The sequence below is a fragment of the Eriocheir sinensis genome, chromosome 1, assembly GCF_024679095.1.
Source record: "Eriocheir sinensis breed Jianghai 21 chromosome 1, ASM2467909v1, whole genome shotgun sequence".
Classification (NCBI taxonomy): domain Eukaryota; kingdom Metazoa; phylum Arthropoda; class Malacostraca; order Decapoda; family Varunidae; genus Eriocheir; species Eriocheir sinensis.
The window spans coordinates 3,342,030-3,367,733 of record NC_066509.1 but is presented as its reverse complement, the minus strand read 5'-3'; the positions used below and the strand labels follow the sequence as shown (position 1 = coordinate 3,367,733).

At 44.9% G+C, this 25,704-nt stretch overlaps 1 protein-coding gene across 5 annotated transcripts in view; it reads right to left on the bottom strand.

The window, feature by feature from the left end:
- The window catches only part of LOC127009214 (protein capicua homolog), a 95,001-nt gene that overhangs the window by 11,270 nt on the left and 58,027 nt on the right, over positions 1 to 25,704 (bottom strand). The window contains exons 1-16 of one of the 5 annotated variants that reach the window (XM_050882100.1): positions 19,883 to 20,000; positions 14,724 to 17,539; positions 12,261 to 12,432; positions 11,696 to 11,905; positions 11,214 to 11,335; positions 10,514 to 10,745; positions 9,100 to 10,276; positions 8,258 to 8,446; positions 7,088 to 7,414; positions 6,580 to 6,730; positions 6,230 to 6,386; positions 5,305 to 5,481; positions 3,720 to 4,666; positions 913 to 1,362; positions 536 to 746; positions 264 to 424 (exon numbers count right to left, since the gene is read on the bottom strand). In XM_050882100.1, the coding sequence (XP_050738057.1) occupies positions 264 to 424; positions 536 to 746; positions 913 to 1,362; positions 3,720 to 4,666; positions 5,305 to 5,481; positions 6,230 to 6,386; positions 6,580 to 6,730; positions 7,088 to 7,414; positions 8,258 to 8,446; positions 9,100 to 10,276; positions 10,514 to 10,745; positions 11,214 to 11,335; positions 11,696 to 11,905; positions 12,261 to 12,432; positions 14,724 to 17,448 (7,408 nt within the window). In that variant the 5' untranslated portion in view covers positions 17,449 to 17,539; positions 19,883 to 20,000. Of the gene's footprint in view, positions 1 to 263; positions 425 to 535; positions 747 to 912; positions 1,363 to 2,695; positions 2,726 to 3,719; positions 4,667 to 5,304; positions 5,482 to 6,229; positions 6,387 to 6,579; positions 6,731 to 7,087; positions 7,415 to 8,257; positions 8,447 to 9,099; positions 10,277 to 10,513; positions 10,746 to 11,213; positions 11,336 to 11,695; positions 11,906 to 12,260; positions 12,433 to 14,723; positions 17,540 to 19,653; positions 19,739 to 19,882; positions 20,002 to 25,704 lie in introns of those variants that run through there. The other 4 variants (XM_050882306.1, XM_050882256.1, XM_050882184.1 and 1 more) reach the window with 4 other exon arrangements.

The following is a 25,704-nucleotide window of genomic DNA, read 5'->3' as shown; positions in this document are numbered from 1 at the left end:
ACTTTTGTGATTCTACTTTGACCCTTCATCTATTTCTTTTATTTGCCACTGTAAAGAAATATGTATGTTTGTGGCATATCAACACAAGTATCAATGAGTAAACTATGACTGGCTCACATGCAACACAAGAGACCTTCACTGCACCACTGGGATAATGAATGTAGATTAAGCTAAATTCTCAAGGCACTGGCACGGTGGCTCCCTCAGATCCAATGTTATAACTCAAGATCAGGCACGGTATAGTAAAACCCATAACAACTTACTGGAATGCTTTCTCTTCTTCCTGTAAGAACTGATAAACGTCCTTGGAGAGGAGGGAACAGAGGGCACCGTGCTGGCGTTGAGGCCGGGGGACTGCACCTCGTCAGGGTTGAACTCTGGCAGTGCACCAAACTTCTGCTCAAAATTTACTTCCTCTAAAACCCTGAAAGTGATGAAAAAATGAGTTACTAACAATATCATGCATTAAAATTCATCTTTCATTATCACGTCTTAAAGAATCATATGTGACCCGAGTTGGCACATCTCTACTTACTTGTCCATGCCATCTTCAATGTTTTTCTTGAAGAAGCTCTTCTTTTCATTGGGCGAGGGCGGCACAGGCGTCTGCTGGTTGGAGGTGTCTCCCTCACAGGGGGTGTTGGCTCCCGGGGACACCTTGGTCTCCCCACAAGGGTGCTGGGGCGGCGCCATCTTGGTGTCTGGGGACAGCTGGGGTGGAGTGTCGGCTATGGCAGACACTGGACCTGAGGTAGAATTTTATTAGCATCATAAGTAGTATCCTAAACTAGTTAATTAAATGATGACACCATTTTTAAAATCAATAAAGCTGGTTTTTTGTTTATACCACAACGGATTTTAGGAGCAGATGCCATGAAAGAATCGCCAGAGAGAACCAGCGGGAACACTCACCCGTGCTGAGCCTCTTCTGGCGCGGCGCCTTGCCCAGCTGTGCCGGCGTGGGTGCCAGGATGAACTTGGGCTTATCCTCCAGCTCCTCCTCCTCCCCCCCACCCCCCATGGGAATGTTGGCTACTTGTGCTTTGACCTTGTGTTGCTGCTGCTGGGAGTGTGCTTGTTGCTGCTGTTCCTGATGCTGCTGCTGCTGCTGCTGGGGTTGTGATTGTACTTGTGACTGTAACTGATGCTGCTGCTGACTTTGTGGAGGTGAGGACTGCTGCTGAGTTTGTTGTTGTTGCTGCTGCTGTTGGTGGTGTTGCTGTTGATGATGTTGCTGATGTTGATGCTGGTGATGCTGTTGTTGTTGTTGTTGCTGCTGTACTGGCACGGTTATGGCAGTGATGGATCCAGACGTGAGGGAGTTGGTCACCACGGCCCCGTTGCCTCCACTCCCTCGGGTCACTGTGACAACACAAGGCACTTAAATTGAAGGAACTCAAATACTGATTAAAGAAAAAAGAGAAAACAAACTCCTTTCCTCCTCAACACCACCCACTCACTCATTACCCCCACTCTCCCCTCCCTCTACATAACACATCTGCACCACCCATCAGCACCACTACATCAACTCCTGTGATATCTGTGAGCCTGGTGTTCCATGTCCAAATGTTTCCGTGCATCTGAGTACAGTGGTCATTTAGTTATCTGCATCCACTGGGACCAGAGTTGTTCAGTTCAGGAAATGTCCAGCTAAATTATTTCCCTCACACATAGAAATGTTTACTGTTCACTCCATTAAGTATATACCATGGATGGGTTCTCCTCCAAATACAGTCTTCAGCAACCATTTTGGGTACTGTAGCGAGCATCAAGATTCTATCAAGCTACCTACACTAAAACGTGGCGCGTTAACAGGTGTGTAAAGATGTGACAAAGTCTGGTGACGATGCTGCTCAAGGCACAGGTCAGGAGCAGAGACAAAAGGATCCATGCTGAGGATGAGGAGATCTAGGAGCAACTTGAAAGGAAAACCACTACAAAAAAAATACTATGTGTGTATATGTGTGTGTGTGTGTGTGCATTTGCATATATATATATAATATATATATATATATATATATATATATATATATATATATATATATATATATATATATATATATATATATATGCACACACATGAATGGAAAGTCTGAGTCAAGTTTTGTTGTGATAACATTTCCCCAAAGAAGTTTTCTCATCATTCCATCTAAGAAGGTTGTAAACTACGGAATAAATTTTGGAATAGCACCATCAAAGGTGTGTCTAAATTACCTTTACCTTGGCCAAACAATTATGAAATACTAATGCAGGTCAGTCCACAAACATTACATTAGGGTTGAGATCAATCAGCAGAATGGCAATGTGGCCGGCAGGGCAGACCTTTACTGCAGTGTTATTTTCAGGTGTGTATTGGGATAGGTCTTTGCTTCCAAAGGCAAACTGAGCACCAGTCTTAACAGTAAGGACCAGACACCATTCCTTGGATGACAGGATAAAATTTTGATCACTCAAGTAACTGCTTACCCCAATATTACCATGTAATAAAATAACCGAATGCAGCACTAACTGCAAATATATATGCATATATATATATATATATATATATATATATATATATATATATATATATATATATATATATATATATATATATATATATATATATATATATATATATATATATATATATAAAAAAGTATGTATGTAAAACAACTTTACAGACGGTAATTAAATAGAAAGTTTGCTTACTTACCACTGGTGAGCTGCATATGTTTCCACTACCCTAGGATGGAAGCAACGTTGTTTCAGGAGTTATGCAGTATCAATTTTTCTTTACTTTAAATAATGTTGAAATGCTCCCTCAAAATAATGACTATTCACTTAACAATCTAATGATCAAATACTGTACGGTACTGTATCGTTGGAACAGTATGAAAACAGTGATGGAAAATTCCGTGGATTTAACAGCTGACCCACAAAAAATGCTTCTGTCTGCTGACCAAGGACTTACTCTGCTAGGGGTGAAGACAACCAAGTGACCACTGTACCTGCTGCTAACACTACTCCAAAACATGACCACCACTTCTCGCTGCCTCCCTGTACCGCCTCTCATCCTCCCTTGTCAACCAGTTTGTTACAAAACCAACTTTATGTATCTATCACCTCTCTCATTTACTCTTACAAATGCTCAAATGTTCCACTTTCATTGAACAGTGATGCCACTCCAACTACAGTACGTACATTGTCACACTCATGGTAGTTATGCAAAATACAAATATCCTTAAGAGTTAGTTAGTGTAAGAAAAAGTGGGAGTGATATTTTGAGGGTTAAAGTCACTCTTCAATGTTATCAAATTTGAGCAAGAATTTACAGCTTCATCACATGTTGATTCATTACATGGACAAGTTTACTACAAATCTCAAAATTTGTTGCTTAACTTGAAAGCACTGGATGCTACTAAATGCAGTCTGTCAAAAATAGAGGACAAATAAGGGAGATTTTCCCATCAATCTACTCTGACTGGAAAATCTCTTTATGCAATAATAATGAGAAACATTTAAATAACATTGTCTTAAATATATCAAAGTATTTAAAACTGGGGTCACTTAATCTTTCAGATACAAAATAGCTCCTCAAAAAGGCAAAATCAATACACACACAGACTGAACATGCTGCTCCCTGAGACCTGCTTTACTACACAAGTACTGTTAGCTCAACATGTGACTGTGACACAAAGGTTAGGGTTTACATGAAACTCGTCAAGGTGTGGACTCACCAGCAGGATGAGTCTGGTACGGCGAGTGTGCGAGGGAGACCGGCTGACTCACTCCCAGCTGGGGGCCAACGGGAGCAATGCCGGATCTTGAGCCCGAGATCAACACCATACCTTGAGCCTGCGAGGTAACGGAGGTCTTGCCCACCTCAGTCACCGTGAGGGGCTTGATAACACCCCCTGCGTCGGACGTTGCCGCTCCCCCCGTGGACGGAACCATCCTGACGCCCCCGGCCGAGGACACGGGGGTGACGGTCAGCTGCTTGGCCGCCGGGTCGGTGGACACCAGCAGGTTGTTGGGCAGGATCAGCTTCCCATCGGGGGTGAATGACGGCACCAGGTACTGGACGTGGGTTGGCTGACCTGACCCAACTGACACCCCTTTAGTTATGCCTGACTGAGTGCCGACAGGCACTGCTGGATTTGTTTTGACCATCACATTGGTGACCTGCATGGGGGAGGAGCCCCCTGGAGCCACAAGGGCACCCCCCTTCACCCCAGCATTCACTAAGGTATAATGTGGCATCAAAATGGCAGTTTTTGGAATGGTTCCCACGGAGGTGGTGGGCGTGGCACACGTGGAGGTGATGATCCCCGAGTAGTACACTTGGTGGTTGCTGTTGGGGATGACCTGCGTTCCTGCTGGCAGAGTGACGCCGGTGACGCTGCCGCTGCACTTCACAGTCTCATTTTTACTTGTGCGTAAACTAATTGGCGTGTCCACGAGCACCGGCTTCCTCTCCTGTGTTGTCACGGTGAGATTGTGAATTGATTTTATTTGATTTGTTTTCATGACAGTTCTCTGGCCGCCCGGAGACGACACATTGCTAATTATCTTTATATTGGCTCCATAACTGGCACTGGACACGGGAGCTGTCACCTTGTCACCCTCTTGCTGGATGACGTTGTTCTCGGTAACATTCCGCACTTTAGGGGAGGGAGGCATTGACCTGCCGACAATGAGAGTGGTGATGGAACATTTATGATGCATACCAACATTGCCTGGTGTTCATGTTTTATGCAATTAATACTTATCAGGTATGCATCCAAACAAAATATCTAAATTACTACACATTAATAATTTGATTACTTGATTTCCTGGATGGCTGTCTCAAGTGGACTTTGATTTTCCATATAGTTGTAATTTGCTTCATATTAACCATAGTTTTCAAAATGTTTACAGCTGGTCAGGTTGAGGCTGGTAAGTGCCACCTTTAAATCTCTAAATTAACCCGGTAGCAGCGATGGGCCAAATTTGTGGCTTTACCGTGTAGCAGCGATGGGCCAAATTTGTGGCTTTACCGTGTAGCAGCGACGGGCCAAATTTGTGGCTTTACCGTGTAGCCTAGCAGCGATGGGCCAAATTTGTGCAATGATATAAATCCCCCAAAAATAGATGATACATAAACTGATCACAAATGCTTTGATATATATTATGAAATGGTTTGTGTGTGTGATGATTTTCTCTCATTTTTCTCGCTTAGAGGGACCATTAAGAAACATGATCCCTGCTGCTACCGGGTTAAAAGAAATCGCACAGAACATCCTCCACCTGACCCCTTCTTCCCAACACAACGTGAAGCCATACCTGAAGGCACTGCCCGTGGACTGCAGGGTGGTGGTGGTGGTGGGGATGTGGAGGGTGGGAGTGGAGGACAGGTGGAGGGACGACTGTTTTCCGGCAGCATGAAGTTGATCGGCACCAAACTGGGCAGTTCCGGTTGGGCCATACAAGGTAACCACTTCTTCATTTGCCACCGAGGGTCTGCAATGGGGTGGTCATTAGTGCATGCAAGGAAAAGGGGAACAAAATAGCACAAAATTCAGCATTAAAATTCTGATCCTGGATTGCCTAAGAAAAGAATAACAGGTGGGTAAAACATAATTGTCAGTTTGCCATCCGTATCCAACTTGACCTCATTCAACAAGACTCTCCACTTTCATGGATCCGTTTATGACTCTGTGCTCTATTCAGGAGCAGTAAGTAGCAGGCTTTTTTTTCATTATTTTCTTTTTTTTTACGCCCTTGAAAAAAAAAAATCATGCATAGTTATTCTTTCCTCTCCCTTGTCCATTTATGACTTGCTTCCCATCATGCACAGTTACCCTTCTCCTCCCTTGTCCTCATCTTCACACACTTTCTTCTCTGTCTTTTTCATTCTCAGTCTGTTTATGGATCTGTTTATGACCTTCACATCATGCTCAGTTATCCTTCCCCTCCCTTGTCCTCATCTTCACACACTTTCTTCTCTGTCTTTTTCATTCTCAGTCTGTTTATGGATCTGTTTATGACCTGCTTCCCATCATGCTCAGTTATCCTTCCCCTCCCTTGTCCTCATCTTCACACACTTTCTTCTCTGTCTTTTTCATTCTCAGTCTGTTTATGGATCTGTTTATGACCTGCTTCCCATCATGCACAGTTATCCTTCCCCTCTCTTCTCATCTTCACACATTTTCATCTCCCTTCATCAACGCTACGCTACACTCTCGCATCAATACTCAATGAACCTTACCTTCCTTTGATGGCCTTGGGCTTGTACTTAACATCTCCCCCACCTGAAGGAGAATAAGGTCTTCGTAATCGTTGGCTGACCTCTGTATCACTTTGGTTTTCTGAATCTGAATCTCCAACATGTTCTTTGCAAGCTAAATCTATTTCATGACTTGAGTCTGTGAATAAACCATGACGAAATTCATTAACCCATAAGTCTAGCCAGAGTCTTAGTAAGTAGTACATATGAATCCAAGATCACTGTTTTAACAATGACTTGAAATATGATGAAATATGATGAAATATGATTAAAAAAAAATTGTGTATGGCCGATGGATCTTCTTGGTTCTCTGCCGGCCTCACCACACTTGCCTGCCTTGTTGGACGAGGGATCGGCGTTCGTCTCCGGAGGTCTGTCTTCGCATATCACCATTTTGGAGTCGTCATCGGACACCGAGCCTACCGTGTCTCTCCTGGAGCCAGCCTGAACGCTGTTACCAGGCACGAGAAACTGCTTATTGACCTGGAAAATAACAAGGTGCATAAGATACCGAGGGTTACGAGGGAACAACATTAAAGAGAAGTGGAAGGAAAATTAAAGGAAATGAGGTGACAAGGTGCATGATGAGATATTGAAGGTTACGAGGGAACAACATTAAAGAGAAGTGGAAGGAAAATTAAAGGAAATGAGGTGACAAGTGCATGATGAGATATTGAAGGTTACGAGGGAACTGATTTACAACATTAAAGCGAAATGGAAGGAAAATAAAAGGCAATGAGATGGCGATGGGACAGGAAAAGGAACCACTGTGACTAACTTGAAGGGGCTGAGAAACAACAACCAACTGACATATGAGAGATGAGGTGGAGGTAGCCTTACCGTACTGTTGGTTGTGACGGCTGGATGGGATATAGTGAGCTGGGTCCCTGCAGCAGACACCTGTATTGTTCTGTTGGTACCGACCGTGGAGTCCGACACACTTGCCGTTGCACTGGGGGTGAGGGGCGGACCACTGCTGTTAGGGCCTCCCGGCGTGAACACCTGCCCACTGTTTGTGCCGCCAGGGGTCAGAGGCATGCTGTCCACGCCCTGAGCCCCTGGGGTGTATGGGGGCCCATCACTCTTGTTGGAGCTGGAGGAGGTCTTCCGTCGGTCCTTGCTACACCATTTCCAGTCTGGGTGAGCTCGGTAATGATGCTCCTTGATCTGCGGACATGAGGGAAAACTTTCAGTCAATCGTTACTGTTTTGTTTTTTTGTTTTTTTACGGGAAAGGGAGCAACTCAAGGGCATAAAAAAGTGTAGAAAAAGAGAGGCCACGGGAGAGGGTGAGGCATACAGTTAGCAAATTCAGAAGAGCAGTCGGCGTGAAAATATCAATAGAAGATAGAGAGATGCAACACTGCGGCAGAATTTAAGAGGTAGGAAACAGCAAGTAAGAGGAGGAGAGTTGATGAGTTGAATGTGAGTGTGTGTGTCTTTACCTAGAGAAGAAGAGGAAATTGTTTGCAGCTTTCATGAACCTGACAAATGCTCATAACACGGGTGACAGGAAGTGTTTGTGGGATGTCCTGTAGAAATGGTGTGTGTGTGTGTGTGTGTGTGTGTGTGTGTGTGTGTATCATTCACCAAGGGTTTGATCACGTGCTGGACTCACAATCGCCTGCCAGTACCTTCCCCAAAAGAACATTTATAAGAGCTATATGCTAACAGATCTCTGGGTATGGTTGGGACCTCACACTACACACTCCGTTGCCCTAGGTTAAAAGTGGAAAGTAACCTCTCCTGACAGCGGAAAATCATTTGGGTCACTGTAAGCATTGAGGTCAAGATGATGATGGCAGTGATGATTTTAATGATAATAATGCCAATTTTTACTGACCTCTGAAGTCAAACTGTGATGGTGGTGGTGACTTATTACAGCAAGGGAGACAGCTCAAGGGCATGAAACAAGAAGGCAACAAAAAAGCCCTTCTCCTAACCTCTCTACTAACCTGGAACTGTGATGACGCTGATGACTAAAACAATAATGGTGCCAACTGTTACTGACCTCCGATGCCAAGCTGTGGTACTTCTGCTTCTCCTCCGGGCCGAGGGCGTACCACCACTCCCCCAGGATCTTGGACACTGTTCTGTTGTCCTGGTTGGGGTAGCGTTGGTGGACCAGAGGCCGGTGTCGCTTGCTGAAGATCATAAAGGCGTTCATCGGCCGCCTGATGTGTTCCTTGTCTGCTTTACCCTGCAAGGCGTGGGAAGTATTATTATTATTATTTTTATTATTATTATTATTATTATTATTATTATTATTATTATTATTATTATTACTACGATTATTACTGAGGTTCACGGAAGGGCATCAATCTAGCTCACCCATTCACAGTTAACATATATAAAAGTTGAGGGTATTTTCTGAGCCATAGCTATTGCCAAGATTCACCAATAATTAACCATTTTAACGATAAATATATATGAAGGCAGGTACTGGGGTCAAAGAGGCAGTTTTGGGGTCGGAAATCGTCAAACATAGGAGGCTGAGTACGACAATCTGGCAACGCTGAATTTTCCACGGGTAGTTTCGTGAACCTAGTGACAGTTTGACAAAGCTTCTGCACCATGAATATGAAAAACACTCATGACAACCCGACTAATCTCCTTTGTGACTTTGGAAATACTTGTGAGAGCTGAGAGAACACATAAAAAATATAGCTTCCCACAAAGAAATACAGAGGTTTGGAACAGACTGAGTGAGGATGTAATATCAGCGAGGAGTGTGCAATCTTTAAGGAAAAGTTGGATAGATACAGATACGGAGACAGGACCACACGAGCATAAAGCCCAGGCCCCGTAAAACTATGACTAGGTAAATACATCATTACGCTTCTATAACCTTACCTTTCTTGGACTCTTGGGCTCCTCCTTGCCAGAGAAGGAGCCCAGGGAGCGCGTCCGGCCCTTGTTGTCAGTGGTGGCAGTAGTGGAGGCGTCAAGGTCGGACACAAACACGTCGTCATCATCGCCGTAGTCAATGTCGACATCTTGACCACACAACTCGCGCCGGGACTGGCCGCTCTCGGACATTCGGGCCTCGCTGGTGCTGCCGGTGGGCCCCTTCCCGTTGACCGTCACATCCCCGTTCACGGTTGGCTTGGGATCAGATTCACCCTTGCCCTGCTGCTGCCCAGATGCGTTCTTATTCGGCGCTGTGATGAAAGGGACGAGCTGACTCCAGTGGTAGGTTTGCTGGCCCTGCTGCTGCTGCTGCTGGTGATGATTGTCCCACTTGGCCTCCACTGTGATCTCCTCCTTCACCGCCTGTGTGTGGATGACCACGTGCTCGGCAGTGGCCCCGTGACCCCGCTGCTGGGTGGTGATGATGACGGCACCCCCATTGGTGGTGAAGGGTGAGGCCAGCGTGGTGAGTTCGGATTTTGCCTGGTTGCCGACGCTGTTCTTGTCCTCACCGGCATCGTGTTTCCCGCCACTGGTAGTAAAAGACGCCTGCTCCGGGAGGCTTATCATGCCATCCCTCACCGCGGCATTGTTGGCACGTAAGAGCAGCCCTTCCTGCTCCCCTGTGGTCTCCGCAGTCATCTGTTCACCAGTGGACCCTACAGCTTCATCCACCACGATAGTTGCTTGATCTCCATTAAACCCCGATTTATCTAAAGGACGAAACCTATTTGAGAGATCTTGTGGCTGTGAGTCATTGTTGGGTTTGGCAGTGTGGGGCACCGAGGACGTGAGAACCTTCTCAAGGATGGCCACGGTGGCCTGGTTGTTGGCCGAGGTGACAGTCACTCCAGGAGCCAAGATTCTGGACCCATGGCCCTGATGCGAGGCCAGGGCTTGGCTGTTGATGCCAATGCCCCGAGAGAAGTTATGAATGTACCTCCTCTCCTGGATGACTGACTCGGGGGTTTGATGTGTTGTTGCATCTTGTGGGTTGGTGATGCCCTGAGGCTGGCCCATTGGCACACCCTGGCTGGGAGAGGCACGGATCACACTCGTGCCACCGGCCACATGTACCATAGTTGGCGGCATTTTGGTCACCGGACGAAGCAACTCAGGCCTGTGGAGGACAAAACAATAAATAAACCAAACTAACAAATATGAATAAAAAAATATACAAAACGTAGCCGCACAAAAAGTGGAACCATCGCTCATAAACATCGGTCAAGTTACATTAGCTCACTGAATAACAGACATCCGTTCATGCCTTCCTCAGGTTTCCGAAGCCATGGGGAGGAGGACATGAAAGGAAGCAGCTCAAGGGCATAAAAAATAAAAGCCCGCTGGTAACACTCACCTAATAATTTGTCTCTGAGGCAGGAGCGGCGCTGGATGCCTGTTGATATTGTCGTGGGTGGTCCAGGGGCGCCCGGTGGGGGAGGTGATGGCGGCGCCGGGCTGGGAAATGGGCATGAACACGTTGCCTTTGGGGCCTACCGTCACCGGGCTCTGGATAGCTCGAGGGGAGATAGACGTAGGAGAGAAGTACCCCGCCGGTGTTGTTGATCTCGAGGAGTTGCTCAGAGTCACTGTTGAAGTAATTGGATGTAAGAATAATGCATAGATGGGTGTAAGTGGGTGTAATAATAGAGGTGTGAGAATGCTGTTGGAAAAAATGGGTGTGGAAATAATAGATAAATGGGAGTTTCCGAGTATAATTATTGAGGTGTGAGAATTCTGTTAAAAAATGGGAGTGAACTTAAGACATAGATGGGTGTAGTTAGGTGCAATAATAGAGGTGTGAGAAATAATACATAGATGGGTGTAACTGGGTGTACTTATAGAGGTGTGGCGATACTGTTGAAAAAAATGGCTGTGAAATTAATACATGGATGGGTGTAAGTGGGTGTGATTATAGAGATGTGGAAAGTAATGCATCACACACACACACACACACACACACACACACACACACACACACACACACACACACACACACACCATAATGCAAAGTATCAGTTATATTTCACACACGGATGGTACGAGTGTGTCCTTACTCAGCATATTAGCAGCTTCTGTCTCGTCCTGGGAGCGAGGTGCGGTGAGATTGAAGTTGGGGGAGGTGTCGGAATCACAGGATATCTCCTCCCATCCGCCTTCCATGCTGGGGGTGTCTTTCCTGCAAGGCGTAGGGAAGAGTGAGACTTCGGACAGGCACCGGTAACGAAGACGCTCGATATGAATAACATGATAAAGGATGAAAATGAGAGATGCATGGAAGGTGTTGTTGCCATAGAACCTCATTTTTTCTTTTTTTATAGCATAGGAAGTACATTTTTTTGATTATTTGTTTTCCTTTTATTTCTCCTCTTTTTTTTCAGGGCAGTGTGACAAAGCCTTACCCTCAAAATAACTAGACATCTCTCACTAACTATTTTCAACAGACACCAGTAGCTACATTGAGGATTTTTTTTCCTTCCCCTCGTTTCTTCATATTTTTCAGGATAACGTGACTTTTGGTGCGTGAGCCGAGACTTACCCCGGAGTGAAGGTGATGGAGGAGCTGCGTAGCCTCTTGCCGTACATGGATAGGTGGCGCGAACAGTACCCCTGCCGCTGACTCTCCTTGCTGCACCCGTCCTTGCCACACAGCCGCCGCCACTGCTTGCCATTGAACTTTTTCCTAATGCCGTTGGGCGTAGTCACAACCTCTCCTTTCTTATACTTTAGCGGCGTAGCAGTGCCTGACCTGTGTGGACGAATGAGGGTGGGGTGCGGAGGTTAGTGAGGTTTGTAGGGGATGCTTGCGAGTCAGATTGAACCATGGATAATGACATCAGGGTAAAAACTGTCCTGAAAAATTGAGTCAAGACATAAAAATTAATATTAACACACAATAAAATGAAGTTGGACAATCACATTTTACTCTGACATTCTATTTCTGTATCTCTTTTTATTTTTCAGAGTATGGTAGTTTTTAACCTGAAATAAGTGCCAACTGAAAAGGTGCATACAATTGACAAACACACGCTGGCAATGTACCAACTGTCAACCTTATGTCATGCAAGTCCTCACGAGAATATGGCCCTCAAAGTAGACTATACCTGGGTGTCACCGGGGTGGAGCGAGGCGTGGTGGTGCCAATGCTGCCTTGCTCTATGAGGCTTGACGTGGAGCCTCTGCTGTGCATGGAGGTACGCTTAGGGTCGTTCGTATACTTGCTCCCCAGTGCACCGGGCGTCAGCGACAAGGAGCGATGGTTGCCGCTGTAATGGCCTGGAAGGAAACGATTCTCTAGTAATGGCAAACACAGCCAAGGAGATGCCAGGACAGTGGTGGCAATATATACTTTTCATATATCACAGCAGCCACTTAAAAATTAGCCTAGCGTTTAAGCCGTGTTGATACAAACCTTATGGAAAGCCACACTAATGCAACACAGGAATTATTTAACATGAAGACCTTGTTTTTCACTACTGAATCTTACATATCCTAACATCAGTAACTTGCCTGTCTACAGTAACATGTGTTCACAGAAATGTTAACAAAGGTTCAGAAGTCTTGAGAGAAAATGTTTATGTCCTGAATACAAACTCCGAAGAATGATTATGGTAAGATTTTTTTATATATATTTTGAGGCACTGAGGAGAGGCAGCGACACAACTTGTCACCCCACTGCTGCACACAACATCAACAACATGAGTGCTCATAACACCATAATAAACATCAACAGAAAAGGATACAAAATTAAATAAAATAAAATTGACAAGCTATCATGTATATATTTTAAGATGTAGCATAATATTGCAATCAAATTATAAGGTAAAATATCAGGCAGAGACTCACATACATACAAGTGAGATGTGAATAAACAAACACAAAATCTTGGAACACAAAACAAAACTGGATACACTAGCAAACGCTTCTGTCAGCTTCAAATCAACATTAACAGAAGTGCATTAAGAGCATTAGGTAAATATGCTTGTGTCCTTAGCATGGCCAATCCATTCAGGTTATCTGCCTCCGTGTGCCCTCAGCTCACACAGACTGCCATGAAGGCACCGAGGCTCATCAAGTACTGTGCTCGTCGTTGATACAACTCAAAACTGAGTCAGTAAAAAAATCATTGAAGAATTTTTGCTGGAGGCTGTGCTGTTTCAAATACTGCCTCCTGTATATGGGCATCAATCACACAAGCATATGAAGTTTCAGGGAAAAAACTCTGCAATACAACCTAAATCAAGGTGACTTTGGACACGGTGGCATCAGATAAAATAGTGTTTTCATACAGGCTTGGAAACTTGCATAAAACAGAAAACCATTGATATATTCAAATGTGTTGCTTGGTCGCAGATAAAACCTTTATTAAGTTATAGGGTGATTTTGAATAGAACAAAATTAACATTGTTATATTTGCAGATTATTGTGAACAGCAGAGGGAATTGTTTATCAATTTCAGCATTATGTCATATTTCATAAAGGCACAACAGAACAAAAATAATTCAATGAGGAAAAATTCATTTTATCGCTGGTATTCATTGAACACGGAACACAAAACCTTCAAAATAGCCCAGTCACCCTGATTTACGGCACAGCTGTGTATTTTGATAACCAACAATGGTATGACAGAATATTTGTTTTTTTAATATATTTATGCATGCAGATGCTTATTTAAGACTCGAGGCATGACATGTTTTAAACTCGTGCACACAGTTCACCAGTTACTTCATTTTATTTTGGGGGTCATCAAAAATATGCACTTTAAAACTTATTACTGATTACTTCATTTTATTTTTGGGGTCATCAAAAGTATGCACTTCAAAAAGAGAACTCAACCTAATTAAGCAAAGAATCAAACTATCCTTGGAGACCAGAGGGAGAGAGCAGCCCTCCTATGGCACCTCCTACCTGGACGACTAAGTAAGGCCCTGCGTGTGTCCTGCCCTGTGCTTGTGACTCACTCAGGCACACAAGCACAGGACATTACTCATCAGTACTGAGCTACATTATGATAGGCCCCCAGTAGCTTCCAGGGCTAGTGCAGTGCCCACCCCCCGAGGGACACATGGCAGTCTACTGTCAAGGAACCACAACCACCATTGCCAAGGTCGGTACACTGATAAAAATGTGTTATACAAGATAAAAACAGGATACGGTTTCTGCACTCCCCTTTACTTCCACCACCTAAAACATTAAACATACTGGTACATGAGAAAAAAGAAGAGCGAAAACAAGTCAGGTGTATTGACGAGGACACCTTGTGGGGGCAGGTTGGGACGGAGCTCCCCTAAGCAATGTGTACTATATATGGCAGCCCTGGAGGAGCAGCTACTTCTCAACCACCCAATAAACCACAACCAAAACATATTCATATATTAAAAGCAATAAAGTTACATCATAATCACCTACATGCAAATATATATATATCTCAACATAATTACTAACAAATATCACTGATAAGAATGCACAAAAATATCATAACATTCTTTATGGAAGAGCCATGCAAGTGCTCTCTTCAAGCCCACCCTCGGCTGCCCAGCGGACTAATACAAGGAGGAGTCACTTACCACCTTCAGTAGGAAACGTGATGTCCTCTCTCCTCAGGTCGTCATCGCTGTCGTAGTCCTCCATCTGGCGTCTCCGTAACTCTTCTGATCCTGAGCTGAGGCCCACGGACCCTGACTGCCCACTGATGGGGGTCATGGCAACGCTGCCCGGGGGTGTGACATGGTTTGGTGGCGTGATGGTGCCGTAGGTGGTGGGCACCAGGGAGAAGGGGGCAGCGGCGGGAACAAGGTGAGGGGCAGGCGTCTCCTGGAAGCCCGGGGATATGTAGCTCACAGGCTTGTGGGAGGAAAAGTGGTGGGAGGAGGAGGAGGAGGAGGAGGAAGAGGAAGAGAGTAGTGACGACTGTCCGTGAGGTTCCAAATCCTCCCACCAGGGCGGCTGGAGTAACCGCAGGTGTGGCCTCTGGAGCCAGTGATCATTACTGACTCCAGAGCCCTGACCGTTTGTCTCTCCACTTATGCGTACCAGGTACTGGGTGGTGGGGGAGCCCTGCTTCTCATACACTACTCCCTCAACAAACATCTGCTGCTCCTTGTCCAAACGCACCACTACTCTCGCCCCGTCCACCAGCTGCTTGGCAGAGGGCACGGCGTCACTTATCACGTCAAACTTTCCAGTGGTAAAGACACTGCTGTACACGAGATCACCGATGGACTCTGCGTCAATCCTCACAACAAGATCACAAGCATTTTTAACACTGATAATCACTGCTGGGTAGTAGTGTGGCCCCCTCTTGGCCAGCACCCGGTGTCCCCGCCACTCATTGAGGTCCACTGGCGCCCGGGCCACGCCCTGCTGCGACGACCACATCTCAGGCGTCCTCGGCACCTCGCCTCCCTCTCTCGTCTCGCCGGAGATGTGATGCGACGGCAGGGTGGCCTGGGCAGCCACGTCCACAACACTCTTGTAGCCGGCGTACTTGGAGCTCGGAGACTGCGAGAGGTGCACCGTGGAGCCCTGTGTCACCCCGGGCTGTGCGTGAGCAGCCGGGGGCACCAAATGGGCCAGCTGTAGGGTGTGATGGCCTCCCGTGCTGACTGTATGCTGCAGCTGTAGCTGCTGAGCCTGGGACACTGACTGATGGTGAGGTTGCTGAACATGCTGCTGCTGAATCTGTATCTGCTGTGGGTGATGCTGCGGGTGGTGTGACTGTTGGTGCAGAGGCTGGTGTGTCGGGTGGTGGGAGGACTGGAGGTGAGGCTGCTGCTGGAGTTGCTGTTGTTGTTGTTGTTGCTGCTGCTGCTGCTGCTGTGAAAGATGATGAGATTGTGGGTGTTGTTGTTGTTGTTGTTGCTGCTGTTGGTGGGATTGCTGTTGCTGCTGCTGGTGGTGAGCTTGTTGTTGTTGTTGTTGTTGCTGGTGCTGATGTGACTGTTGCTGTGGATGATGAGCTTGTTGGTGCTGGTGTGAGTGTTGCTGTTGCTGATGTACATGTTGCTGCTGCTGCTGCTGCTGTGTGTGTTGCTGTTGTTGTTGTTGTTGTTGTTGCTGTTGTTGTTGTTGTTGTTGTTGCTGCTGCTGCTGTCTTTGCTGTTGTGCTTTTTGTCTCTGGTGCTGAAGATGTAACTGCTGAGAAGTGGTGTGGGGAACCTGGTACTGTGGGATTGTTACGATGGCTTGCTGCTGTGGGACAGCAATGTGCGCCGAGACTGTGGCAGCGTGAGAGATGGAAGAAGTCTGTGACACTGATGGGTGCTTCAGCTGTGTGGAGGACTGGGAGTGCGCGGCGCGCTGGGAGGTCATCATCCCCTGCGTGGCCACGGAGATGTGAGCCACTGTGGGATGTGACGCAACTGTGAGGCTGGTGCTTGTCATGTTGACGGGCTGGGAGGGAACAGGAGACATGCCCGGCCTGTGCTTCTCCAGGCCATTCTTGCTGCTGGCACCGCCTCGGCCTCCCTCACTCTCACTGTCCACGCTGCTGCGGCTCCCACCCCCAGTGTTCACCCTGAGGTCCTGTGGCTTGCTCTCCAAGGAATTAGCAGCCTCAGCCTGGGTGGACACCCCCTGGGTGGTTGATGTGTCCGTGGCGGACACTGACGGAGTTCTGGCGACACCGGCGGCACTCACCGCAGGACTTGCAACTGAGGTGCTGATGGACGGGCCTCGCACGGGGGTGGATGGCATGACCACCAGCCCAGTGGTGGCTGTGGCAGTGGTTGTTGCTGGGGCTGCAGGCTGGCTGGCAGGACCTATCACTGGCTTGGGTCCTCCGTTCATGTCCTCCAGCTCTGCCGGATCAAATTTCCGCTTCTTGGGTAACTTGCAGACATCATGAACCGGCTGCCGCTCCTCCTTGGATGAGGTGGAGGAGGACCCTGAGCCTCCAGTTCCAGTAGAGCCAGACCCCCTGCTGGAGTTTGCGGCGGCAGCGCGTGGGGCATGACTCACTGTGGCAGCCGGCATCTTGGAGTTTGAGGTGTGGCCCTGGCTGGTCACCACAGTGGACTCCCCCCCAGCGTGGGGCACTCCCTCACCAGGCCCACCGCCATCATCCCCTCTGCCCACTACCACAGTTTCCTTGCGAGCCTTCCCTGGAGTCTGGCCATCGCCCTCCTTCTTCCCATGAGGCAGGCCATTTCCTGAAGAGGCATTAACTTGGGAGGGCTGCTGAGTAGCAAGCTCTCCCTCCCTCCGGGCGGCAGTCCTAGCCCCACGGCCAGCACTGCCTGAAGCCTTGGACTCTGTGATGCGTTTTGCTCGGTTGCCCCCGCGTCTATTCATCTTGCTGGTCGTCCATAGTTAGGGTGCTGAGGACCACCGGTGGCTCACCACAGTACCAGGTAAGCTTCATAGCAGCCAAGCTTCTTGCCAGCTGGAAGAAAAGAGAGAATATTGTAGTGAGGTATTTTTTTAATTATTCAAACTGAAATTTTATAATTTTTAATCTTTCATACTCCACAAAAGAAGTGAAGCCTAGAAAAGAAAAGTGGATTTTGATTATTATAAAGAAATCAATACTCTCAGAGTGAGCGCTGGAAAGGCAGGTCAACCGACACTGAAAGCCGTGTGAATGAGGTGTGAGGCCACGCCATCATCAAAAATCTTTCTATCTCTTGTTTTCTTTTTTCATGAGCCATTCTTTGGATCCAACATTCTGCCTATGAAGAAAATAAAACTTTCTGACATGATCAAGTACTACAGCAATTCTGGTCATCTAAAATAAAATAAAGAGATACATAGGAATATATAGGAAGAACAGACACCAGAAGACCTGTCAGTCTATATGAAGTGAAGTGTTTGGCAAGTGGCTGGCTGTGTACTCCAAGACCACTGGGGTTGTGGTGGTGTTAAAGTGCGTTAAACAAAATGTGCTGCCCAAACAGTTCCTCGAAACTACTGTAGGTTACCAATGAGCAGATGAGTAAGTTTTTTTCTGCCGAGACTACCTGTGATACCATTCCCAGTAAGTCAGAAATTATGCAGATACAACAATCCATACTGGCATACACTGTCTCCTCATGCAAACACTATGAGGCCAATGACTGTAAAAGATGCAAAACCATCGCCCACCCTCCCACCTTTGCTAATGTCCAAAGATGATTTTTATTCCTAAACACTTCAGACTCTTGGCAGGCCTTTGTCAAAATTTTTTTTTTTTTTCCACAGTGAAGGAAGCAGCTCAAGGGCAACAAAGAGAATGTGTAAAAGTAATAAATAAAAAAGCCTTCTAATTGCTGCTCCCACATAAGATAAAAGTGAAGAGAGGCCAAAAGAGAGGTTAATTATCAGGGGAAAACGTCCAAAGCCACATAGAAAGGCCTTAGTAGCAGACACACTAACACTAACAATGGGTATTTTGAAAGGCCTTGGTAGCACAGACACTAACACTAACGACAGGTATTTTAAACTATATACCTACATATGAAGGAGGTACTGGGAGCAAGGAATAAATCAAGAGGGGGACTAACTCAACACATGCCAAAACAGCCACTACCCAGCACCTTAGCATTTCATACCTCAATATATAAGTCATTTAATCACTCAAAATACACCATTTAAATTAGAATACATTATTTAAATTAGAAAAGTATACATTTAGAAGGGAAATAGGCAAGCATTGGTTTAGTACTAGGGTGGTGGGTGAATGGAATAGACTCAGCAATCACATAGGTAGTGAGTGCAGGGATGATAGCTTGTTTTAAGAGTAGATTGGATAGCTACATGGACGAGGATGACAGGTGGTAATGGGGGGAATCTGGAGCTGTCCTGTGTAGGCCTGTGTCTTGCTGTCTCCCTATGTTCTTATGTTAATACACCAGCCACTACACCATTAATTCCAAGCATCCAGGAATTGTGTAGTGAATGAAAACACACCAGAAACACCATAAAAACCTCCATAATACCAGTGATGTGTAGGGGACGGATATTTAGAGGAGAGGGAAGGGCCTAAATCACTACCCCAATATACCAGCAACTACACCATTAATTCCAAGCATCCAGGAATTGTGTAGTGAATGAAAACACACCAGAAACACCATAAAAACCTCCATAATACCAGTGATGTGAAGTGGACGGATATTTAGGGCAGAGGGAAGGGCCTAAATCACTACCCCAATATACCAGCAACTACACCATTAATTCCAAGCATCCAGGAATTGTGTAGTGAATGAAAACACACCAGAAACACCATAAAAACCTCCATAATACCAGTGATGTGTAGTGGACGGATATCTACAGGAGGGGGAAGGGCCCACACCACCATCTCACTATACCAGCAACTACACCATTAATTCCAAGCATCCAGGAATTGTGTAGTGAATGAAAACACACCAGAAACACCATAAAAACCTCCATAATACCAGTGATGTGTAGGGGACGGATATCTAGAGGAGGGGGAAGGGCCCACACCACCACCCCAAAATACCATAAAACCCTTCACACAAGACACGTCAAGGCTCCCAAAACTCAGTAAAGATTCTATAGTACCCGGAAAACACGCCATCAAACCCCCAGCACAACGCGGACGCCGGGAAAGGAGAAAATAGAGTTTTATAGACGAGCACGAGCAGCCATTCCTCTCACAGCCCGATGACAACAAAGGACTTGACCCTCCTCTTCTTCGCCTCCCCCGCCGCTCCCTCGCCGCCCCCAGCCTCCACCGGGGTAAAGATGGGTGCCCTGGGGTAATGGGGTTAATATTATGGTAAATACTCGCCTGGCATGGGTTAAAAAGGCGGGAGAATGGGGGAAATGTGGATCAATGTCGCGGCCCTGCTCTGCCCCCTCCACACACATAGTACGGATGTTTCCATGGAGGATGCAAGACCGGAGCGGGTTTTAGTTTTTACTCTTTTTCGTTGCTTTCTTCCCTTTTTATTGATTTTTTGGCATGTTTGGTAGATTATGTGATGGTTGTGTTATTGGTATGTCTCCTTATAGTTATGTTAATAGCTTTATAGGTTGTTCATAGTAGATAAGTCTCCATGGAGGATGCAAGACTGGAGCGCGTTTTCCCTTCTTTTCTCGTTTTCCTTCTATTTTCTTCCCATTTACTGATATTTTTTGCACGTTTAGTAGACGATGTGATGGTTATGTTATTAGTTTTATATCGGTACGTCTTCTTGGGTTGTTCATAAGAGATACGTAACCATGGAGGATGCAAGACTGGAGTGCGTTTTCCCTTTTTATTCGCTTCCATGTATTATTTTCCACCTTATTAGTCTTGGATTGTTGGTCATGTTATTAAAGTATATTTATTTCAGTTTTTTTGTATCAGTATATCTTCTGAAATTGCTTGTAAGAATGCAGAACGGGGAACATTTTCATTTACTGTTTTCTTTATACTTTCTCCCTTTATTGATCTGTACGCACATGAAGTAGAAGGTTCAATGGTTATTTCGCTAGTGTTTATCTATTAGGGGCTTTTTTTAACATAGCTCCTAAATTTGTAATATGATTTTTCTTTCTCTCCTATAATTAATTCCCCGGTATTGATGTTTTCTTGCTTGGCGGTCTTATCATCCATGCCGTGTCTCAATAAGCGTTTTCTTGTCTTCAGAGGGTTTCTTTTTTTTTTAATACGATGAGTCGTTATCCACACTTACATCCTTAATGACAGCCCCAACCTTGGTGAATGGGCCTGCAAGCTGGGCGCTGATTGGTCGAGAGCTGGTCACGTGACTCCCCCGCGCACGCTCATTGGCCGCTTGTTCTTACTCTCCTGCAGCGGTGCCAGATTGTCGTACTCAGCCTCTCATATTTCCCGATTTCCGCCCCCAACACTGCCTCCTCCACCCCAATAACGAGATTCATTTGTAGTTATCGTTGAAATGGTTAATAATTATTGGGTTTTCGTTTTGCAATAGTTGTGGAGATGCCGAAAAATGCGAAGCTCTGAGTACGATAATCTGGCACCGCTCCTGAAGGGACATCGGGACCAAATAACAACAAGCAGACGACAACTTTACATAGGTGTCAATGTTCTGGGTCTCCGGGTACGGATTTCCGGCTCTAAATGCACCTGAATCTATCTATGCCTTGGGAGGGGAAAGTTCCTACGCACATAACCTTGCCAAAACGATTATTTATTTAGGGGTATTATTGAATTGTTATTATTATTATTTTCGGTTTTTCTTTATATTTGAAGGAGTATACGTGGTTTTAATTGTAAGAGTTTGGGTTTTAATAGTTATCTTTGTTTATAATGGCCGTATATTTATTTATTTTTATCCTACTTATTTTTCCTTTCCATAAGTTAATTTATCGATTCCGTGGAGTATAATATTCAATACTATCTCTCTCTCTCTCTCTCTCTCTCTCTCTCTCTCTCTCTCTCTCTCTCTCTCTCTCTCACACACACACACACACACACACACACACACACACACACACACACACACACACACACACACACACACACACACGTACAGGTAAATCACAATACAGGTACAGCCCCTCCCACCCCCTATAATAATAATAATAATAATAATAATAATAATAATAGAATAAAAATCACGTATACGAGGAATAAGAGAGACTGGAGAACACTGGCAATGAATCTCTCTCTCTCTCTCTGTCTCTCTCTCTCTCTCTCTTCAGGGGTTATCAGGGAGGCTTTCCCGCCCTGGCTCTCTGCTGCTCTCTGCCCCAACTGTCTAATAACATAGCTTCGGGGAGGTCGTGTGTGTGTGTGTGCGCGTGTGTGTGTGTGTGTGTGTGTGTGTGTGTGTGTGTGTTAGGGGACGAACCTTCCTTCCGTCTTTTTCTTTCTTCTCCTTCCTCTGTTCACATGCAAGCCGTAGTAGTAGTAGTAGTAGTAGTAGTAGTATATAGTAGTAGTAGTAGGTGAACAGTGATAGTAGTATAAGGTGAAATCAGTAGTAGTAGTAGTAGTTGTAGTAGTAGTTGTAGTAGTAGTAGTAGTAGTAGTATACGAGGATTTCCTTTACGATATGATAACGAAACAGATAACAATAAGAATATGACATAAATAACACAGTTTTAATATCATAGGTCAACACTCAGTACCCAGCAATTAAGCGAGTAATAATAATCATAATAATAATAATAATAATAATAATAATAATAATAATAATAATAATGAAAGTAAAGTTTGTTAAGCCGGCAAGGATCATTCAGCGCTGGACATCTTAGAAAATAATAACAAAAAAAAAAAAAAAATCCCTAGCTAAACGTTTAATCACCCAAGCCATAAAAAAAACGTTCCCTGACAAAAACATTTGCGCCAAGCGGGAAGACTATGAAATAATCTACATTAATAAGTGACCCAATGAATGAATGAATGAACGAACGAATATACTAAGGGGATGAAATAATAATGATAGTATATAATGATAGATACATTACTCAGATGTTATTATAAGGTTAGAAATATATATGAGAGAGAGAGAGAGAGAGATAATGTGTGTGTGTCACCGTCCCACACACACACACACACACATATGGAAGTAAATATTAGTGAATGACATATGGCGAACTTTCATCATTTTAATACGCCATTCAGTGCTTCCTAGAACAGAGAGAGAGAGAGAGAGAATGTGTACGCTACACTTTGACAGCGAAGTTAGAGAGAAAAATATTATCTGTTATCGGTCAGACTTTTAGATTAGCTTCCTTATCGACAGTATTACTATTATTATTATTATTATTATTATTATTAGTAGTAGTAGTAGTAGTAGTAGTAGTAGTAGTAGTAGAAGTAGTAGTAGGAGGAGGAGGAGGAACAATAGCATGACAGTAATAATAGTAGTAGTAGTAGTAGTAGTAGTAGTAGTAGTAGTAGTAAAAACAGATGCCATATCGCTGTTTTTTTTTGTTTGTTTGTTTGTTTTTCACGTGTACGATAATTTCTTTTCTCGATATATATTATTTCTTTCACCTGAGTCAGAAAGAAATAACATTGCCTTCCTTGACGTCCAACTTCACATATATTTTTCGTTATTTATTTACCGATACTTAGAACCTTCGCCTCCCCCCCCCTCCCCCCCAAAGAAAAAGAGAGTTCCGACACACCAGAAACAAACAAAAAATGGAAAACCTATTCAACCATTACGTTAAGTGGGAACAATAGATGATGACCATGAAAAAATGAATGATTTAAACCACCTTTACTGCACTCAGGTAACATCGACGGAACTGTCATATGGAAAGTGAAGGTGAAGCTGGAGACTTACGATATAGCTGCGCGTGGGTTAAATTATGTAACTTTAAAATGTTTAGGAATTTTCTATGACATCACCGCAGCCACTATAAATAAAATTCGCCTGTTCCACTAACGGGCTGGGGTCGTCCACAAGGCCCCTCAAGACAGCTTACCGGCGTTTCAGGCAGAACCTTAAAATAATATATGCAAATTTCCAAAGTTTAGGGGTTTTCTATCCCTTAAAACTATGTAACTTTAAAATGTTTGCGTGTATACAAGATTGCCGGTCATCATCTTTTTTTGTGTAACACGTAATATCAGTGCAATGTTTGTATTACACATTTTTAATCTATTTCCTCAGTCAGTCCTTATCCCCAGATCAATGCCGCCATATGTGAACCATGCAATGAGTTCAAATACAAAAAAACGTTTCTGTAACACCTCTCTACGTAACATCATGAACGTTTCTGTAATACTGGTGACGTTTCGCAACGATTATAAGTACTCTGAGGCTATTGATTTAAGTTACGCACTCTTCCTGTTTGTATAAGGTTGTTACACGTTAATAATAGTTGGTAAGGGAAGAAAGAAAACAAATGATACCCTACCCCTGACACGTTCTATCAAGTCGTGCCGTGGGTGTGTGATAAGGATGATAGTAGTAGTAGTAGTAGTAGTAGTAGTAGTAGTAGTAGTAGTAGTAGTAGTTCGCTTTACCAGGAGAACCGATCAGCATTTTGTTGTTGTTGTTTTCTTTATCATATTGCCCTTGAACTGTTTCCTTTACCGTAAAAAAAAGTATCATAGTAGTAGTAGTAGTAGTAGTAGTAGTAGTAGTAGTAGTAGTAGTAGTTCGATTTAGCAGAAGAACCAATTAGCAAGCTTTTTTTTTTCTTTATCATACTGCCCTTGAACTGTTTCCTTTGCCGTAAAAAAGTATCATAGTAGTAGTAGTAGTAGTAGTAGTAGTAGTAATAGTAGTTGTAGGCTATATGTGATTCTCGTTAGTTCTTCTCTATAACAGTTTTTTTTCTCTTTTTTTCAAACACCAAACACCCCACCAGGCGAACACCTGCGACTCCCCAAAGTTCATTCTTAATTATAGACGAGAGAAACACCTTTGCTCTTGCACCTCTGCTCATACTCCTCACCTACGCATATCGTACTCAGAACCAAGCGTAGAGGAGGAAGAAGAGGAAGAGGAAGTGAGGGAGGAGGAGGAGAACATAAGAACATAAGAACGTAAGGAGTCTGCAAGAGGCCGGTGCAAGAAGAGATACTGAGAGGAGAAGAAGCAAGATGAGGTACTAAGAGGAGGAGAAGTGAGGAGAGGAACTGAAAGGCGGAGGAGAAGAAATAAGAAGAGAAGGTGAGGTTAGGAGGAAAAGATCGTCAGCAATGCTCCCAGATGTACGATAAATAACTCCATGATACGACAATCGAATCAGCTTTGGCAACGTCTATTTATCCTTCCAACTCGCGAAAAAGCATCAAACGAAAGCCTTGTCAAATATGTGTTCTTTGGCGGCGAAATGTCTTGTAATACGACCCAAAAACTACCCATGGAAAGCCCGATACCTCCTCCGAAAGCCTTGTCAAATATGTGTGCGCTTGGTGGGCCGCGTGATTGAAAAACATGACCCCCTTAATGTTCCGAGTATATGACGGTTTTGGGTGATGTGAGAAGGGAGAAAAGCTGAAGAGACTCTCAACCCTCACAGCCTCGAGCGGTGAATAAAACAGTGTGAGGATAGGTTGATTATTCATTCAGGAGGTCCCACAGCAACGGAGGTGAGGCGAATGTATTGCAACACCGCCATCACCACCATCACTACTAGGTATAGGCCCATCCTTACCACCACGACCATTTCTATAGGCCCATCCTTACCACCACCACCAGTACCACTAACACCACCGTCACCACCACTACCACCAGACAACATCACTACCACCATAAGCATTAAGAATCACCACCACCACCACCACCACCACTTCTATAGGCCCATCCTTACCACCACCACCAGTACCACTAACACCACCGTCACCACCACTACCACCAGACAACATCACTACCACCACAAGCATTAAGAATCACCACCACCACCATCACTACTAGGTATAGGCCCATCCTTACCACCACGACCATTTCTATAGGCCCATCCTTACCACCACCACCAGTACCACTAACACCACCGTCACCACCACTACCACCAGACAACATCACTACCACCATAAGCATTAAGAATCACCAATATTAACATCACTACCACCCTAGCCATCACCAGCATCACCACTACCACCACCAGAAGCTCAAGAATCACTATCTCCATCACCAATATCACTAAAAAAAAGAATATCACCACTTCTATAGGCCC